Raw genomic sequence first — 14,651 nt, forward strand, 5'->3', positions numbered from 1 at the left:
ATCGAGTAATTATAAATAATCGTCTATTAATGTAAAAATAATGTTGTTGTTTTTTTAGACTATTCATAAACTACAAAACATACCACGTTCTCAGAAAATAGTTTTATGACTGATTAAAATGACACAGGAAACGTCACTTTAGCTTCATCTGGGTCAAAAATTTTATAAATAGTTGGTAAAATAAATTAAGCAATCGTTAGTTGCTTGCCTCATTGTGGCGAGGCTCGTGGTAATGAAAGTGCTGAACGAGCAAGAAAAAATTAGCCATGTATCAAGTGTTTTAAAAGCCTTTTTTCATCTTTATATGTTGTTTAAAATTAACTTTAAAATGTGTATTGTGCTTTGTATTTTTGCCCTTCAACAAACTGCCAATACGTGTGTTATTGTTCTCTGTTTACCATTTTGGGCACTTTTCACCTTTCATAACTTATTTATCTGCCTTTCATAACTTAAAATATTTCATCGCCTTGACGACAACTCCATACTCATTTTCTTCAGATGGTTCAGCCGTTTTAGTCACAATTTAATAACTTTCTTCCCGTTGCTCTGAGCCGGTGCAAAAGATCATGGTCAATGTAGTTAATTAGCTTTAGATTGTGCAGATAAAAACATGGTCAGAGTGAAATGGCAAATTGTTGCATTTCTACAATTTAGGCCTGACAAAAGTAACAAAAAGTGTCAAAATAACACTGACTGCAGTTTACATGATGAAGTCGCTCGTACATTTCAAAGACTCAGTTTTATCATGACCACAAGTGAAAGGAGGCGTGGCAACATTCTGTCATCCGATTTTACGTCTAAGAAGGACTAAATGGCCAATATGATTAATAGTGAGTTTAAAATGGGCTTTTGTGATGCGCTGCTCCTATTGGTCGGGTTCCATCAGGTGGATTCAACCAATAACGGCCAAGTATGAACTGAAGCAAATAAGAGTGCACCAATCATGATAAATATTGATTATATATATTGAAAGAAAAGTCCATAAAATAATCAAAAGTCAGACAAAATCGTGAATGTTGAAGATGTCGAGAACGTTGTTTATGTTAAAAATGCTACAAAAAGAGCGTAAACCTTCAAATATGACCATAATGTGATATTTCATGCTCGTTTGTGACTCTGTTTACAGTCGTTGCACATTTGTCTGATAATTAAACCTCAACTAAAGACATCTGGTGGGCATTAATATCATAATATTAGCATTTGTCAGTATCGGTGGGAGTTTTTTATGCACACAATTTATCTTTTTGAACAATGACCATGAACAAAAGCTGTTGATCGGAGCAGAATAAATCATAGTCCGCAAAAGCCAAAGATCCCTCTAATTATAGTGTTTGTGTCACTGCCCTTAATATTTATCTATGTATTTAGTTTGTGAACCAGCGCTTTCTTACGTCCTGTTGATTGCTTTTCCATATGCAACATTCATCATCTCCGCTCACATTCTTCATAACCTCGCGCTGCCAAAAAGGTCACAGCAAATCCATACATTGATTTTGTGTTTTGGGGGCGGGGAAAGAGAAAACACAGAGCTCTTGTAGACACGGGGTCAGATCAAAAGTGCTCGTGGTCAGTCGCAGCTTCCTGCCTCGAGACCGCGTCGATGCCGAGTCGGAGAAAGGTTAAACAGGCAGAAAAACAGAGCACGCAGGAGAGTCACGTGATGGTCGTTTTGAGGATGTAGAGCCGAGCGCTGACCCCCGAGCACTTCCTGGGCAAGGCAAGGCAAGTTTATTTGTAGAGCACATTTCATACACAAGGCAATTCAAAGTGCTTCACACAGCAGGAAAAATGCATTCAAATCACAAAGAAATTACAGAAACAGAAATACAATAAAATTAAAAATTATCAATCCAACTGATTTTCTAAACTAATAAAATCACAAACAAAAGAGAAAAGTGCAAAGAAAAAATCCTTTCAGTCATATGCGCAGCTAAACAAAACAGTTTTTAGCTTAGATTTGAACATTGTCAGAGTAGAAGTCTGTCTCACATCTTCAGGAAGAATGTTCCAGATTTTAGCTGCATAAAACTGAAACGCAGATTCCCCATGTTTTGTCCTGACTCTGGGCACCAGCAGGAGGCCGGTCCCTGAGGTCCTCAGAGTCCGAGATGGTTCATATGGCACTAACATATCCAAGATGTACTTTGGTGCTAGGCCATGGAGAGACTTGTACACAAGCAGAGCTGCTTTAAAGTCTATTCTCTGAGCCACAGGAGCCAGTGCAGAGACCTGAGAACAGGACTAATGTGATCATACTTCCTGGTTCTAGTCACCTGTTCACTGGAGGCTGTTTTGGACGAGCGTCGAAATGTGAAATGAAGTATTGATGTTCTGAAGTTTTGCGTGGCTGAAGGAAATGTCGTTTATTGATTACTTTTTGATTTCTTTTTAAGCTATTTTGGTCGCATCAGTCGGTTGAAGTGTTTTGCAGAATAAAAAGCATGGAATTGATTTGAAAGTCTAGTCCTCCCTGCTCTTCTTCGTGCTACACTGTCTCGAAAGCTCAAAACGTCTTTAACAATTAATAAGACAAAATGGGGGAAATTGCATTTGAAAGTGGACAAATTTGACCGAATATGGACTAAATGGGACGTTTGTTGTGGTTTAAATGTGTTTTTTGTATATTCTCTCTCTGGTCTAACCCTAACCCTTGTGTTTCTTTTGTATATACTTGAATATTAAAAAAAAGAAAATATTTAAAGTGTTTATTCTAGTTTACATACTTGACTTGATTTAAAATGACATTGTAAATTAGGTTCCATCCATTTATAAGTTTGTTCCTGACCTGTACGTTCTCCTTTTTTACCTCTTTTCCAAGTAACTTCTGGTGCTCAGTAATTACTTTTAGAATACTTTCAGAAGCCACAATCCATAGTCAGTATAAAGAATACCATCAGGTAAAGAAGCGTCTGTTTTCTTTTATTCTTTTGACCCACATTCACGTCTCGCCCGGTTGTTACGTCCGTCCCGCTCCTCGTCTGGCCCGTCCTCCAGAGGGTGGATGGAGGTCAGGTCTGGGACGTGAACCCTCTGCTCACGTCTGGAGGATGGGCTTAGACCCCCTCACAGTCGCCCCTCTCTCTCTGTCACGATCACGCCGGACCTACATTGATTATGCCCGCACCGGCCTGTAGGGGGCGCAGTGTAAGGGAGAGAATATATGGGATTGTGTTGAACGCAGCCGTCCCAAAAAAGGAAGAATCGTTTGATCTTATATATGTTTTTAAACCTTTCAGAGAACAGATTTAACCATGTCTGAGTGAAATGGACACGCAAATGCAAAGATGTTTAATTTGTGTTAAAAAGTATATTACCCAAGAACAAATAAGAAACTGGAAACAAAGTGGCTTGAATCTTTTCTGAGCACAAAGACCTTTGAAGCACTCGTTGTACATCTACTGTACAAATGCTAATATTCTCTTAACGTGGTTTATGATTGTGTTTGTCCACAGCTGGAGCACAAACAGGTGGTGCCGCCCTTCAAACCCAACATCTCAGGAGAGTTTGGCCTGGACAACTTCGACGCACAGTTCACCAACGAACCCATCCAGCTCACGCCGGACGACGAGTACGCTCCGCATCCTGTACACTTTAGTCTGAACACCACACATTCAATGAGCTCAATTATACAGTAAAACGGCTTTAAAACACTACGAAAAGCAATTGCTAATGAAAAATGTACACATATTTACATGATAGTTCCTGAAGTTGTTATATCAAAAATGTAAACACTTGTAAAAAGCAAATACCGTATTTTCCGGACTATAAGTCGCACCAGCCAAAAAATACATAATAAAGAAGAAAAAAACATAAGTCGCACTGGAGTATGAAATGTGGTTGCAAGTGTGAAAATAACAAATAATATCACATATAAGTCGCTCCGGAGTATATAAGTATAATATAAGTATAAGTCGCACCCCGACCAAAAAAAAAAAAAAAGGTGCTGCTTATAGTGCAGAAAATACAGTATAAAGAGTTAATGTCTCGATTTCTGATTCAACAAATGGTTTTCTTCTCCAAAATAAACTAACAGTGTGTTTTAGGCTTGATGCTTGTAGTTTTCCCCATTTGTCGATCATAATCAAGACCGTTTTCTGCCTTTTCCCAGCGACGTGGTGAAGAAGATCGACCAGTCGGAGTTTGAAGGCTTCGAGTACATCAACCCTCTGCTGATGTCGGCGGAGGAGTGCGTCTGACGGCTCCGCTCGCTCCGAAAGACTCTCTCTGTGACGCGTCCCCGCCGCACGGTTTTTACAAGACTCTTGCCAGCGATTCGGCTCCGCTTCTCTTTCCGTTTGCCAAATCCAGTCTCTGCCATTCACGACCACTCTGCCCTTAAAACCGTCTATTTTTTCTTTGTGAATTCATATTTTTGTACCGCGTAAAACTGCACTGAGATGTCACTCTTTTAGCGGTTAGCGTCCGCCGCGCCGCTAACTCCCGGTTCTTCCGCGCCGCCGAACACTAAGAAAGAAAGAAAACAAAATGGCGGGAGGTCAAAGTGTGAACTCCAGGAGCCGATCCTCCAGCTGGTGATTTGTATATTCAATGCATATTTTTAATCTGTACATATTTACCTATATTGAAATATATAAAGAACGTTTGACACAGCGTTTTGAGCGTCCAGGTACAAGTCACGAAGACGATACACTGCTCCTTTCACAGCACGCACGGAAACCATGGAAACGATTGGCTTTTATTGTGTCGGATGAAGTCAGGTTTTATTATGATATTAACAGGGCCGCAACGATAAATGGGAATAATCAAGACTATTAAAACTATTATAGTTTTGGATCATTTTTAATCGTTTTCCGGACTCTGCCGACTCTAAAACACGAGACTTTTCATTACAAAGATGATGGCATTATTTACCGTGATCAAAATGTCAATTATATGTGTAAATATTATCTATCTAAGCCTTCAGTCACCTTATTTCAGACTTTATTTGGGTTGAAAAAGTATATTTTTAACAGTCAATGCACAATAATAAATAACCACTGACGGGTCGACGACTAAAATAATCATTAGTTTTGGCTCTAGTCACAAATTAATCAACTTATTCTTAACATTTGCGCGTGTGTGAAAGGGGCAAACTCCACATCATACTGGACTCAGCTTTGTCACCCATTTCAGTAGATTAAATGACACTAAAAAGATAATTATTAAGTTTGTATTTCCTCTTTGATATTATTTAACGGTAACATATTCTATTTCCAGACTGGGTTAACACTACCAAAAAGTGCTCGTACTAGACAAACTGTGGCTTGGATGTATTTCTGTGATCAGCGACCTCTGGCAGACAGAGGTCGCCCCTTGTTGAAGGAGCTGTAACACTATTAATTAACAATAGTAATGCTAATTTAGACTGTGAAACAAAGGCTGGAGGGTTTACTCACGTTCTACTACACACAACACGCAGGACCAAAAATTAGGTACTCGCTAAGGTACAACGCAAGGAAGCTGTCCTAACTCCATGGTATGTTCTGATGGTTATTTTGTGACTCTGCCTTTCTGAAATGTTTTTGTATCATTTTCCATTCCACTTTTGTTGTTCTTTTTTTGAGATAAATGTCCAAACCCGTCACGAAAATGTAGTATTTTTGACTATATTCTGCGCGACGGTGCGTTTAACAAGCTGACGATTCAACCTGGGGCCCATTCATCCACAAATTATTATTATTATGTTACTTTGAGTTGGAAAAAAATGTACTTTGAATCATTTGTTGTTGTTATGTTGATTACAAAGTGTTTCTGGGTACGCGCCTTTGGAGAGGTTTGGGCTGGACACGGGATTCGCTCAAAACCTTTTGTTATTAGTGTAAAAAAAAAGAAAAAAACACTCACAGTAAAATAAAACATTTATTTCTCGTTCTGTGGTTGTGTTTTTGGATCTGGACGTTTTGCAGGGCGTCGTCGTCTTAAGAGGATACGAGGCGGTGGTTTTCAAACTGCCGTTCACTTCCTCTCCGTCTGAAAGCGAAACCGGATCCTTCAGGCCCCTGTATCTCTGACGGTTTAAAGGTGCACTGTGTCACTTTTCTAAAACTACTCTCAGTTACTTTTTAACATGGTTTCAGTGTCGAAGATCAGATTTTTAAGCAAAACGTCGATCACATAAACGGTTTAAAGTGGGATTAAGTTGTTTTAAACGGTCAGCTGCATTTTCTGTGAGCGCCGGCCAATCAGAGCAGGCGATGCTGGGATTTGTTGTGTGTGAGGTTTTAGAGAGGAGCAGAGACAGAAGTGAGACAACTGTACGATTACAACTACTCAGTGATTTTAAATGGAACTAATTATAATTAACCCTGTGACGAGCTGGCCACTGTCCAGAGTGTGCCCCGCCAAAGGCCCAAAGTCACTGGGATAGTCTCCAGTCACCTGCGACCCCGAACGGGAACAGGCGGTAGAAAATGAATAATTACAATTAGATGCTACTAAAATTATACTCTTATACAAGTATGAGTACATATTTAAAAATCGGTTCAAAAAGCACGTTTACTCAACAAAAAAATTGACTTATTGTAACATCAAGCGTTTGTTCGTCATGAAGCAGGTAAACAAAGACCTACATAAATGAAGCAAAATTAACGTATTTCAGTTTTTGGGTCAGTTTGTACTCTCAACATTCAGGCTTTCATGTGGAAGCAACAAACGTGTCCACTCTGCTCCTACAATGTATCTTTTATTCACTTTAATCCACTGTCATTCACACATTTACATGGGACATTGTAACTTCAAAGCACGTTTTCTCCAAATGTGTTTTCTCCCACAGAGACATAACGAGCAGCACATTAAACTTTACAAACCTGTGCGTCACAAGAGTTTTGACTCAACGTACAGAAGGATTTAACCTGATTTATTCAAGTTTTAAGTCTAAAATGAGGCAAAATCTGAAATGTTGGGCGAATTTTCAGTCAGATTTAGTTGTTTCAAAAACTGAAAAATACATCCAAAATCACCTTTTAAAATGTTTTCTTTCTAATACAGTATCATCAAAATGAACCAAGACATTTAAACCTGGCTCTGTCCATTTTTCAGATTTAAATTCCCCAAATAGGTGCTCTTTTGTATCATTTTTTACACACAAAATCTATATAAAAAAAACCTTCCATGTGATTTTTTTCATTTCATTATTTGCGTGAACTACAGTAAAAATGTCAAATCAATGTCTTTTAAATTTAACACGTTGTACTATTAACATTCACCTAAAATAGTAGACAAAAAGGCTAAATATTCCCTTGACTCCATGAATCCATCAGTAAAAGGCTCAATAAGAGGATAATCCTTCACCTGTCACTGGTCATAATGTTCTGGCTGTTCCACTTCAGTGTGAAGAGTCTGACAATGACACTAATCTTTACATCTAAAACCATTACAATAATTGAAGTAGATTCTTTTCTGTCTTAACACACTCACACATCACATCCAAGTGCACTGGTGGTGAATATAGTCATTGTGCAGAAGTGGAGCACCTTAAATTACTCTGTGTTTTACTAAGGGCCTCGTTTAGGAATAAGTCTACTATTCCTGCTAATGAGTCCCTGCAGAACACTGCAGACGGGATGCTTCCTGCTTCATATTTCACATCATTAATGACACACGGGGGGAGTGTGGGAGCATCGCTGAACCTGTCCCGTGAAAAGAGGGTACGCCGCGCGCCTCCTCCCCCCCTCAACTGTCCCGGGACGGTAAGGACGCGGGGACAATGTCAAAGCGGTCGTCTTGGGAACAGAGAATTGCGCAGCGGGAATGTATCTCCATCCTGCGACTGGCAATGGAGGATTTATCATAAGAGAAGGGTCATTTTAACACAAATCGGATGTAATTAAGACAATAATAATCAGTGGTTTGTGACTGATTGCTCGCGCGCGCCGCCCTGCTGGTGGATATGTGCAATTTGCCCCGCGCGAGCACAAATCGATCCGTTTTATTATTATTATGGACAAGTTCGTGAGCGTTTGTGGGGGGGCGGCGGTGTCGGTGACCTTTTGACCTCCGGGAGGTCCCAGAGCCGTCACGTGACCGGGGGAAGCGCAGCAGCTGGAGAGGAAAAGGCTTAACGACCCTAATCCCCTCTTCAGACGCCTCTGTGCCCGTGCTGCTGCTGCTGCTGCTGCTGCTGCTGCTGCTGCTTTCTCATCTTTGAGCTCCTCCTCTTCTACTCCTCTTCACACCTCATGTCTTCTTCTTTCTCCTCTTCTTCTCCTCTTCACACCTCATGTCTTCTTCTTTCTCCTCTTCTTCTCCTCTTCACACCTCATGTCTTCTTCTTTCTCCTCTTCTACTCCTCTTCACACCTCATGTCTTCTTCTTTCTCCTCTTCTTCTCCTCTTCACACCTCATGTCTTCTTCTTTCCCTTCTTCTTCTCCTCTTCACACCTCATGTCTTCTTCTTTCTCCTCTTCTACTCCTCTTCACACCTCATGTCTTCTTCTTTCTCCTCTTCTACTCCTCTTCACACCTCATGTCTTCTTCTTTCTCCTCTTCTACTCCTCTTCACACCTCATGTCTTCTTCTTTCTCCTCTTCTTCTCCTCTTCACACCTCATGTCTTCTTCTTTCTCCTCTTCTCCTCTTCACACCTCATGTCTTCTTCTTTCTCCTCTTCTTCTCCTCTTCACACCTCATGTTTTCTTCTTTCTCCTCTTCTTCTCCTCTTCACACCTCATGTCTTCTCCTTTCTCCTCTTTGTTCTTCTTCACTCCTTCCTCCGCTCGCTCTCCTCCTCCTCCCTGCTTCTCTCTCATGCGCTCTGCTCTTCTCTCCTCTTTGCTCTTCTGCACCTCTCTGTTCACCTCCTCTTCACTTCTCTCCTCTTTTTCTCCTCTCTCCTCTCTGTTCCTCTCCTACTCTCTTCTTCTCTTTTCTCCTCTCTCCTCTTATCTGCTTTTCTCTCCTCTTTTTCTCCTCCTCTCTGTTCCTCTCCTCTCTCCTCTTATCTGCTTTTCTCTCCTCTTTTTCTCCTCCTCTGTTGCTCTCCTCTCTCCTCTTATCTGCTTTTCTCTCCTCTTTTCTCCTCCTCTCTGTTCCTCTCCTCTCTCCTCTTATCTGCTCTTCTCTCCTCTTTTTCTCCTCCTCTCTGTTCCTCTCCTCTCTCCTACTCTCGTCTCCTCCTCTCTCCTCTCTGTTCCTCTTTTCTCCTCTCTGCTCTTCTCGCCACCTTTTTTCTCCTCATCTCTTCCTTTTTTCTGTTCTCCTTCTCTCCTCCTAACTGCTCTTCCCTCCTCTCTCTTCCTCTCTCCTCCCTTGTCCTCTTCTCTGCTCCTCGTCTCTCTTCCTCTGACACTGTGATTTCGTGAGTCTTAACTGTAGCTGTATAAAGCAGTGTTGTTACAGTAACGGTGATGCTCTTGTGAGTTTGAAGCATCATGTCTCTTCTGTCAATACAAACTCTTCACAGCTGGATTCATGTGCGGGGAGTCGATGCTGAACAGACATCAAGGAGTTGATGGAAAACCTGGTCCGATGTGATTTGTGAGCTGCACATGTCATTACAGTGATCAATATAAATACATTTACATACATTATTTTTCAATGAAAAAAACCAATACATTTATCAAACCAGATTTAATCAAACTCTTGACCCTGGTTAAATGTCAGCCTAATGTATTGTGTAATATTTCTATATCTACACATTCTATTTTCAATAACGTATATTGTATATTTTAAATATTATATCATCTTAGAATCTAAATCATTTGCTTGGGATCAACATAGAATAGTTAAATAGTAAAAGGTCACATGATATATTTCAATACGGGTTCCTCAGTATGAATAATGCACCAATACAATATACGTCAATTATTGAAGTCAATGTTATTAAATGTATGTTTTGAGAGATTGGAAACAATAGATGCTGCTTTTTGTTTGTGATAAAAGCTGTAAAATGCTGTAGTTGATGTTTGAGGAGAAGTAGTGACTGAAGAAGGAGGTTAAAGTCCAAACGGCTGTAAAAACTGTAAAACTGTGTTTGGATCTGAGCCAAGCCAGAGTCTCACACCTAAAACTGGTCCAGACTAAAGCCCAGACCAGAGTCCAGACCAGAGTCCAGACCAGAGTCCAGACCAGAGTCCAGACTAAAGCCCAGACCAGAGTCCAGACCAGAGTCCAGACCAGAGTCCAGACTAAAGCCCAGACCAGAGTCTAGACCAGAGTCTAGACCAAAGATCAGACCAGACCAGAGTCTAGACTAAAGCCCAGACCAGAGTCTAGACCAGAGTCTAGACCAAAGATCAGACCAGACCAGAGTCTAGACCAAAGATCAGTCCAGACCAGAGTCTAGACCAAAGATCAGCCCAGACCAGAGTCTAGACCAAAGATCAGTCCAGACCAGAGTCTAGACCAAAGATCAGCCCAGACCAGAGTCCAGACTAAAGCCCAGACCAGAGTCTAGACCAAAGATCAGACCAGACCAGAGTCTAGGCCAAAGATCAGTCCAGACCAGAGTCTAGACCAAAGATCAGACCAGACCAGAGTCTAGACCGAAGATCAGACCAGACCAGAGTCTAGACCAAAGATCAGTCCAGACCAGAGTCTAGACCAAAGATCAGCCCAGACCTGAGTCTAGACCAAAGATCAGTCCAGACCCGAGTCTAGACCAAAGATCAGTCCAGACCAGAGTCCAGACTAAAGCCCAGACCAGAGTCTAGACCAAAGATCAGACCAGACCAGAGTCTAGGCCAAAGATCAGTCCAGACCAGAGTCTAGACCAAAGATCAGACCAGACCAGAGTCTAGACCAAAGATCAGACCAGACCAGAGTCTAGACCAAAGATCAGTCCAGACCAGAGTCTAGACCAAAGATCAGTCCAGACCCGAGTCTAGACCAAAGATCAGACCAGACCAGAGTCTAGGCCAAAGATCAGTCCAGAGTCTAGACCAAAGATCAGACCAGACCAGAGTCTAGACCAAAGATCAGCCCAGACCAGAGTCTAGACCAAAGATCAGCCCAGACCAGAGTCGAGACCAAAGATCAGACCAGAGATCAGACCAGACCAGAGTCTAGACCAAAGATCAGACCAGACCAGAGTCTAGACCAAAGATCTGTCCAGACCAGAGTCGAGACCAAAGATCAGCCCAGACCAGAGTCTAGACCAAAGATCAGCCCAGACCAGAGTCTAGACCAAAGATCAGCCCAGACCAGAGTCGAGACCAAAGATCAGACCAGAGATCAGACCAGACCAGAGTCTAGACCAAAGATCAGACCAGACCAGAGTCTAGACCAAAGATCAGACCAGACCAGAGTCGAGACCAAAGATCAGACCAGAGATCAGACCAGACCAGAGTCTAGACCAAAGATCAGACCAGACCAGAGTCTAGACCAAAGATCAGACCAGACCAGAGTCTAGACCAAAGATCAGCCCAGACCAGAGTCTAGACCAAAGATCAGCCCAGACCAGAGTCGAGACCAAAGATCAGCCCAGACCAGAGTCGAGACCAAAGATCAGACCAGAGATCAGACCAGACCAGAGTCTAGGCCAAAGATCAGTCCAGACCAGAGTCTAGACCAAAGATCAGACCAGACCAGAGTCTAGACCAAAGATCAGCCCAGACCAGAGTCTAGACCAAAGATCAGTCCAGACCTGAGTCCAGACCTGAGTCCAGACCTGAGTCCAGTCCAGAGTCCAGTCCAGAGTCCAGTCCAGAGTCCAGTCCAGGGTCCAGTCCAGGGTCCAGACCAGAGTCCAGTCCAGAGTCCAGACCAGAGTCCAGTCCAGATAGAGGAGAGCTCCTGAGGCCCAGGCAGATGTGAATGTTCTCATTGATCTTGCAGCACTCACATGAGACTGAAGTGTGTTCTCCAGGGGCCACTTACACCAGGGGCCACTTACACCGGTCCAATATCAGTCCAACACTTTGGCTCTAATGGCTCTAATGGAGACGACTGTCCGTGCACAAGTCCAGCAGCGCCTGTCGGTCAGACAAAAATCTAAAATGCACTTGATAAGCTCCTGAGTTTATGAAAAGAAGGACTGAAGTGACTAATACTTGAAACTGTGACAAAATAACAAGGTCTTCAGCTGCATAAGAAAAGATCAGTCAAATTAATAAAGAGCTTTTTCAGAGTTATTAAGAACCCAATCCAAACGAATCACTGGAAAAACTGATTTTATTAATAATATATATATATACATATAATATATATTATTATATTATATATATATATATATATATATATATTTTGACTTTCTTAAGATAAGATTTGCCAATAACTCTTAATCATTTTCGAAGTCGTGTGTGACTGGAGCCTAGCCCAGTGACTTTGGGCCTTAGGCGGGGTACGCTTTGGACAGATGCCAGCTTGTCGCATGTTAAAAAGCTCTTATTAGGCCCGAGCGCCACAAGCTGGCGAGAGGCCTATTAATCTCGTAAGGCCGTGCGAAGCACGGCTGCGAAAGTGCGCACGTAGTGCGCACGAAATCGAGCGCGAAGCGCTCGCCCACTTCCAAACACTCACTAACGCACTCCTCCACTCATGCACGCCCCGTGCATACTAATTAGTTGTAGGAAAATGGAACATTACCGTTGTAAACGGGCGAAGCCCGTGCAAAAGTTCGCACTAAACGAGCACTTTACATTGGGATGACGACCGCGAAGCGGTCGTCATCCCCATATAAAGCACTCATTTGCGCTAAGTAGCTCACGAATACGTTCCCCATCTCTTGCATGTTCCGTGCATATAAGCATGTAATGCAAAAATTGAACATTATTACTGTATAGAGGGCCAAAAACACAAAGTGGGCGGAGCCCACTCAAAATTATCGAAAGTACCCGTCAGTGACCAGGGACCCACACCATGAGGTAGGAAAGCGCGAGCGCTTTCCGAAAATGTATAGTTTATGATATTTGAAAAATGGGAAACATTGTTTTCGCATCGGAATATTATTCTTTCTTTCTTTCTTTCTTTCTTTCTTCTTCTTCTCGGGACCAACCCCCCTATTTTTCACCCAGTGAACATTGACGAAAAGTCACAAAAATTTGCACACCTCTAAAAATCGTGCCTCTCTACATTCTGGCTATTTTCCTTTTCTAAAATAAAAAAAATTGGCGCGTCAGCGCCACCAAATGTACCAAAAATGCATTGAGAGATGGGAAATGACCCAAAAAAAATCTGATCGTAGAATCATGAAATTTGGCGCAGAGGTAGATGGTGACAAGAGAAGTAAAAAATATTATTACGGCAACGCCGTCCCCCGAACCAAATGTCGGCCATATTGCTTCAAAAATGGCTAAACATGACTTCGGAGTCTTTCCAAACGTCGTACTTTTGCGAACTCCTCCCAGGGCGTTGGCCCTAAAAAGCTGAAATTTGGTGAAAATGCTACTGAGGAGTGGGACATCAAAAGTTATCCAAATTACATTGATACCTCTCACGGTCTCTGTGCGGCGAAGCCGCAAACTGTAACTAAAATTTCAGAAATCTCCCATATTTAAAATTTCTGCCGTTTGTGCAGATAAAGTCCGAATTGCGTCAAATTAGAATCAGTTGTTAAACTCTTTGCCCTAAACCTACTTGAAGTGAAATAAATTCATTTGGCGCCACAGCGCCCCCTACAGATTTTATATGGAGGTTAAATGTTTAGTTTTGCGAAATTATATGAAATTTGACACACAACTCAATTTTAGCATCCCCATCAAAAAAGTCAATGAGACCCATGTCATAATTGTTATGGCGTTGCCGTAACGATGACCGAAACCTCCCATGTTATTCCAATGGGGCCAGAACATGTTTACACTTTAGACTTTCACAAACTCCTCCCAGGGCGTCAGCCCTATTAACCTGAAATTTGGTGAGACTCATCTTCAGGACCATCAAAAGTTATCCACATTTTCATTCAAAGAGTCACGGTGTCTGTGCGGCAAAGCCGCACATTTTGCCAAGAATTCAAAATAAAATTGCTTTTTGATGGTAAAACAAAGGGGAGAACATGTGACAGCGTCACAGATTCAGCAGTAGGCGTGATAAAAGGACAATTGGGGCGCGTTAGCGCCCCCTCCTCTTGCGGCGTGGCGGCGGTGTGGCGGCGGCGTGGCGAGGGCCGATCATTGCCGCTTGCGGCTATATTTCATGTTATTTTTCTAATTTTAAGTTGGAAAATGCTTGTATTAAAACAAGAAAAACAAGATATTTCATGCTTGTTCCATTGGTAATCTTAAAACAACACATATTGTGCATATTTCAAGCACTTATAAACTGATCGTATTTAAGATGGTGATGTATCCCAGCGATCTGAAAGGCAGTTTAAAAACAAAAGTATGCTCCAAACCAATCATCTTAAAACAATCACCATAATTCCAACAGTTGCGGGCGGCGGCCTTCTCCTCCTCGGAGCTGTCACGGGCTCCATCGCTCAGCCGCCGCTCTAATGATTGTGCTCGCTCTATTATTATTGCACATATGAGATTAATGTAGTCCCCACAGGCCACGCCCACGCTGTTCTGGCCAATCGATGATGCTGTTGTTGTCCCGGGACGGACCGGCCGCCGTACGAAACAACTGCTGACCTGGCTCTCCCACACACACACACACACACACACACACACACAGACACACACACACACACAGACACACACACACACACACACACACACACACACACACAGACACACACACACACAGACACAGACACACACACACACACACAGACACACA

The 14,651-nt window shown here is 42.3% G+C and overlaps 1 protein-coding gene across 2 annotated transcripts in view; it reads left to right on the top strand.

Moving 5' to 3' along the window:
- Positions 1 to 4,713, top strand: part of prkci (protein kinase C, iota) — a 59,339-nt gene extending 54,626 nt beyond the window's left edge. For both annotated transcript variants that reach the window (XM_072440791.1, XM_072440792.1), the window contains exons 17-18: positions 3,453 to 3,568; positions 4,109 to 4,713. In XM_072440791.1, coding sequence (XP_072296892.1) covers positions 3,453 to 3,568; positions 4,109 to 4,196 — 204 coding nt within the window. In that variant the 3' untranslated portion in view covers positions 4,197 to 4,713. The remainder of the gene's footprint in view (positions 1 to 3,452; positions 3,569 to 4,108) is intronic.
- Positions 4,714 to 14,651: the final 9,938 nt, after the last annotated feature.

Source organism: Eucyclogobius newberryi, unplaced genomic scaffold (assembly GCF_026437365.1).
Source record: "Eucyclogobius newberryi isolate DKJ021-1_F unplaced genomic scaffold, fEucNew1.0.hap1 SCAF_12, whole genome shotgun sequence".
NCBI lineage: Eukaryota > Metazoa > Chordata > Actinopteri > Gobiiformes > Gobiidae > Eucyclogobius > Eucyclogobius newberryi.